Source organism: Anopheles stephensi, chromosome 2, assembly GCF_013141755.1.
Source record: "Anopheles stephensi strain Indian chromosome 2, UCI_ANSTEP_V1.0, whole genome shotgun sequence".
NCBI classification, from domain to species: domain Eukaryota; kingdom Metazoa; phylum Arthropoda; class Insecta; order Diptera; family Culicidae; genus Anopheles; species Anopheles stephensi.
Window position 1 is genome coordinate 75845819 of NC_050202.1, and position 5827 is coordinate 75851645.

Here is a 5827-nt window from a genome sequence, read left to right on the forward strand (position 1 = left end):
TACGCGAACCGGTTCAAAGCTGTGGTGAGAAATGCCACTGCGAATGTGTGTTGCACATTGCATACATTTGGGCGCAAGCATTTTCTTGCGACAGGCGCACTGTGGAGTGATGTAGGACAGAAACGGAGGCATTTAAGAATCGTATAAATATCACATACATAAAATCTGTAGTTTATCCTTAAGGAATAAAGGATTATAAGTATATAATTAAACTATTTTGATTCACTATTATTGCAAGCAATTGAAAAAGACTAAATTCAGTTTAAAAAATCCTTTATAAACTAGATATCTCTTACAATAATACTTTTAAGCTACTTCCCAATTGGCATTCATCGTGCGTTTCACGAAACTATTTAAATTTATTACACTCTTTACCGGGCGCGGCAAAGGTGCAGACAGCTGACCTTCAACCCTGCGAATACTTCGCCCCGGCTGGGCATCATTTTATTAAGCACTCGCTCAATTCCAAGAAAAAAAGCCAACGGTCTAGCGAAAGGATAGCACTTCAGGCACAAATGATGGCAAAACTTTTCCCAACCACTAACGAGTAACGCGCCGTTGCGTTAAGGATTCCACCGCAAAAACGGAAAGGACTGAAAAACAAGTACAGGATCAGAAAAAGATCGGCCATTGAAGTAAGGTGGGCAGCAGCAGTCCAATGTTTTATGAACTTTCGAATAAAAATATCATAAATCTTCGCGAAGGCTGATCAAATTATAAAACTTCGTACCAAATCAATTTGCCCCGGTGCCTTGGCGTCCAGACTTTACGAACGATCGTATAAAAATGAAGCTTCTCGAGACAGGCCGAATACGAATCTCGACGGATGTCGTTCCGGAGCTTCATAAAAAAAACTCTTTCCCTATCGTTCCGTCTCTATTACAGCTTGATAGCTAGCTCTTTCAACGCTCCAAGGATGTTTCTTGGATTAATAAAATATACATATACATCGCGCGCACGCTCTCACCACCATCCCAAGTGCTACACTCTTCAGCTTCAATTGTGAATATTAAAAAAAAACAAATCCCAACCCGTGTAGCTTTTATAGGCGGCAGCTTCCACGCGAGGGACTCATAAACCGCGGCAATGTAAACCAAACTTTTGACCATAACACTACGTAACCAGAGCTAACTTTCGGCCATTAAAAGTGCGTCCAAAGTGGTGGGGAAAGAAAGTTACCCGCGCTAAACGGCCACGATGACGACATCACACAGCTATTCCATACATCACCCACCAACCCCGGCGCGTCTTAATGGGCGGGGCGAACGTGCGAGGATGATGGAAAACATAGCTTGGTGCAAACAAAAACTTTGGCTGTATCTAATTATTGAGACCTCATCCCGTGGCACAGTGAATCGCCCAACACCACCAGCATAGCACAAGGGAGGAAGGAATGGGACGATAATTATGACAGAAGTATGGCAAGATTTATGATACACCCGTCATGTTTATGATAAGTACCGCTGCCCAGTTCTCGCGGTCACGCGCCTCTGTACTACTTGTTGGGTTGTTCTGGTTGGTGTCCGTTCCGCAGGACGTAGGTGTTTGTAATCGGTTATTAAAATATCATAGTCTGGATGGCCTTTTGCCAACTTCCTTCCAAAGACCATGATGCTTGTCCCAAGCAGACCCCTGTCTAGATTCTCTCACCCTTAAGACAAATATGCTATTCGCTACCCTCCCCCTTGCTGGTCACACTCACACTGCTTGCTTAGCTGGGTGGTTCGTGCTGAAAGTCATTTACATAATTGACTAACAGTTTCACATTTGACTGGTAGCCTAATGGTACAGAACCCACGGCCCCCGCCGTCCTGACAAGCAGCTACATAAAAGGAATAATTTCCTTCCTTCGGATGTTTGGGCACCCTTCGGCAAAACAATTCGTACAGTTTCATTCGCTTCCACTATCGCACTTCCGATCGTGATTAGCCTGATGATGGGAACTAGAAGCAATTTGGTAAGCAATTAGAAATCGCTGACGATAACATGCAATTTTAACTTACAATTGCTTAATTTAAGATGTAAAATTCGTTTTTTAAACTAGAACATTAGTTCAGAGGAACGATATCCAATCCTATTCGAACCCCCTTCTCGTTTTTACTACAAACAACACACGGAAATATTACGCGCCTAACGTGTATGCAATCCTCCGGACACAGTCTTCTTTCATTCAAATCGACGAACGACAGTATCCGCGACGGAGAGCAAAGTGAAGACAATTGCTTCTTCATTTTTTACCTGCGCACAATCTGCGGAACAAAGCTAAACATGATCGAAAAAGTATTCTTTACGCAAAAACCCCAATCAGTTCTTTAAGCAAGGTTTCAGTTTTGTAAAATTAATAGTAAGCGTTATCGGGAATTTTTGCATCTGGCCAAGACCGCTAAGGGCTCGTAGCGTATGTTTGTTCGTATGGGTTCGAATAGGATAGTTATCACTTATGAGGATGAGGATAGGAGAGGCAGCAAAGGATATTAAGCATAAAAAGAATTAAAGATACACAGCAAATGCATAAATTAAGCGAGGATTAGATTGAGACCTTTCTGGCATAAATAGCGGTTAAATCAGATCAAAGAAAACATTATAGGGGAAAATTTGGCCCGATGGTGAACTCAAAAATTCAAATCACCGCGTGATAACGTTGCTAGCACTTCCAGTTCGAAATACGATTCACGTTTGCTCGATTTGGCTATTTCTCGCTCCACAAGATACTGTTCGTAGGGCGACTCGATAGCAGCTAAATAGGCAAGGAACTATTAGTGCAGTCATGCCACGCTTCGAAAAGGGGTGGATTCTTTGCGGGCTACAAAAATCTTCTTGTGATACGCTTGGACTGCCGAGAGTGAGTTCAGCAGTAGTAGTTGCACACGCTGCAAACCCTCGTTCGCTATTCCGATTTTACCTTGGACGGCATTCGACGCGATCAACGCCACACACTACGATAGGAAGAGAGTCTTGCACGACATGTTGCTGATTCCGTTGGTGAACTAAGCTGTGAATGAAAATCGCTTTGCAGGCGCTGTTTATACTCGCTCGTATTCAAGCAGGACTCGAAGATGTTATGTTGCCACAAGTGTCTTCAACTGCTGCTGGATCAATGTACTCGATCGGGTTGTTCGCAGACCCAATAGTGGTGGAACAATCTAAATTACTTACAGTAAACATGGACAAATCGGACGATCTTAGGTGGTCTGCCACTTCGTGGATAGCATTCGTGAACATTCGCTATGTGCTGTTGTAGCTGAGAACAGATATTATGTACGGCAACCGCAAGATGAAGGTATGATCAGAAGTGGGCAAGGCATTCACCAACAACAGTTCACCAATTGGCTTTAAACAGCTGCTAATTAACCAGCTGTTGACGTCACTCTATTTTGCAGACACTTCCATGAGACAACAATTTGAACAGATGCGCTGGCCTATCTGGTATTAGTAAGCTGTGTTTTTAGTTTGCAGTACTTGTCAGACTTTAACAATCGCATGAATGATGCGACCTATTTAAACACTGTTTACGTAGCTGAAGATGTGTAATAGTAATTGCTTTCAGGATGCTTTCTCACCACTGTTTGCTTCCTGTGGTTCTTTCGAGTCTTATAACAGTGACAACTTTTCGTCATTAGCAATTTAGTCGAGCTCGTTTTATTCCACCATTGCTTGATCCTGAGAATCGCAATCATTTAATAATAAGCCCAACGTCGACTGCTTCCCAAGCACGCAACCTAAGGGAGGGTCTTTGTCCATGCAAAGTCACTTAACGGACCATTTATCTTGGGCGAGCTGGGAATGCACACACATATCCATCGAGCTTCTTGTCGCACTCCGAATCGTCCCACTTGCCGCGCTGTTCACCCTTCCAGTTGCCGACCGTCAGGCACTCCTGGCGTCCACCGAGGTTGTTGGGCTCTCCGGGATAGAAGTTCCTGTAGTCCGTGTCCTTGAGCTGCTTGTTCAAGCCGATCCACATCCAACGACCGTCTCGGCCAATGTCCGTTCCTCCGATGAAGTACACGCCATTCGGATTGCTCGATTTGGCCAATGCTTCATCCACAAGAGACTGATCTCTCGCAGATTCTATAGCAGCCAGGTATCCATCGAAGGAGTTGCAGTCATGCCACGCCTCGAAGAAGCTAGCGCTTTTCGTGATGACGACGAACCGCTTAGGAATAGATTTTTGTGCTAAACGGGCAACAATTGAGGTATTAGTGGTCGCACGCATTTCTAACCCTTCCTGCTACTCCCATCTTACCTTGAACGGCATTCAACCCGATCAACGCCACACACAACGACAGGAAGAGAGTCTTGTTGCACGACATGTTGCTGATTCCGTTGGTGAACTAAGCTGTGATTGAGAATTGCTTTGCAGGCGCTATTTATACTCGCTTGCATCCGATCAGGACACGGAGATGTTGTGTTGAAACAGGTGGTTTACGATGTGGCTGCATCCAGAACCACCTGTATAGTTGCTTCAAAAAGCCGAATTAGGATCAATGCATTAAAAAGAGCTGATGGTGGAACTATTCTTCAATAATTGTTTATAAAATGTTCCGAACGTAATTCTTATTTTAGCAAACCTCCACTGGTCGACTAGTCAACTGGCATTACAATTTTGCTTACCTCAACAACAAAATAAGTTTTCCCATCTTTTGCATATAGTCGTTGTTGCTGAAGCTGATAGTTTAGCTATTTATTGCCCAACTGCTTTAGTTTGTTCGCCAGTTCAACATCCTTTTTCTCTAGGCAGACACTCTATTGGATATAATAATTACACGTTGGCTTATTCTGCAGATCTATAGGGTAGCATTCGAAGACACCTGTGTCAACAAAAAATCTCCGTGTCCTGATCGGATGCAAGCGAGTATAAATAGCGCCCGTAAAGCAACTCTCAATCACAGCATAGTTCACCAACGGAATCAGCAACATGTCGTGCAAGACTCTCTTCCTGTCGTTGTGTGTGGCGTTGATCGCGTTGAATGCCGTCCAGGGTAAGTTCGGCAGACAAGAGTTGTTTGAAACGTGTGCGACCACTAATACCTACATTATTGCCCGTTTAGCACAAAAATCTATTCCTAAGCGATTCGTCGTCATCACGAAAAGCGCCAGCTTCTTCGAGGCGTGGCATGACTGCAACTCCTTCGATGGATACCTGGCTGCTATAGAATCTGCGAGAGATCAGTCTCTTGTGGATGAAGCATTGGCCAAATCGAGCAATCCGAATGGCGTGTACTTCATCGGAGGTACGGACATTGGCCGAGACGGTCGTTGGATGTGGATCGGGCTGAACAAGCAGCTCAAGGACACGGACTACAGGAACTTCTATCCCGGCGAGCCCAACAACCTTGGTGGACGCCAGGAGTGTCTAACGGTCGGCAACTGGAAGGGTGAACAGCGCGGCAAGTGGGACGATTCGGAGTGCGACAAGAAGCTCGATGGATATGTGTGTGCATTCCCAGCTCGCCCGAAATAAGTTATCCGTTAAGTCCGTTAACTTGGAAATCATGTTGCTGTGACTTGTATGGAATAATGGGAGTGAATGGGAATGTTGTAAAATAAATTCTCATACATCTACCAAATCTGCTGAAAAAATTATTTAGGGACAAGGTCTGCGAGCTGTAGATCGATCTAACCATCGTGCACATCATTAGACTCGCCAGAGTCCAGCTGGGTGGTCCCAAGCAGTGAAGTAATTTTAGGTCATCCACATGGACAGAGAAGGCGTGACGGTTCCAAATGGAGATGAATGTGTCTGCCAGAATATCCGGGAGGTATAGAACAGTTTGAGTATATTTCATATCGTATATTTTAAATTTAGTAATTTGGTTTCAACTAT

The 5827-nt window shown here is 44.3% G+C and overlaps 2 protein-coding genes across 2 annotated transcripts; one reads left to right on the top strand and one right to left on the bottom strand.

Moving 5' to 3' along the window:
* Positions 1 to 3613: 3613 nt before the first annotated feature.
* Positions 3614 to 4326, bottom strand: LOC118507670 (ladderlectin-like). The gene is made up of 2 exons (XM_036046459.1): positions 4247 to 4326; positions 3614 to 4176 (listed from the first exon to the last, which is right to left on the bottom strand). The coding sequence occupies exons 1-2, from the start codon at positions 4311 to 4313 to the stop codon at positions 3764 to 3766; spliced, it is 480 nt and encodes a 159-aa protein (XP_035902352.1). The 5' UTR covers positions 4314 to 4326; the 3' UTR covers positions 3614 to 3763.
* Positions 4327 to 4877: 551 nt separating this feature from the next.
* Positions 4878 to 5588, top strand: LOC118507671 (ladderlectin-like). The gene is made up of 2 exons (XM_036046460.1): positions 4878 to 4982; positions 5052 to 5588. Exons 1-2 carry the CDS (start codon positions 4919 to 4921, stop codon positions 5462 to 5464), a joined length of 477 nt encoding a protein of 158 aa, XP_035902353.1. The 5' UTR covers positions 4878 to 4918; the 3' UTR covers positions 5465 to 5588.
* The last annotated feature ends 239 nt before the right edge of the window (positions 5589 to 5827 follow it).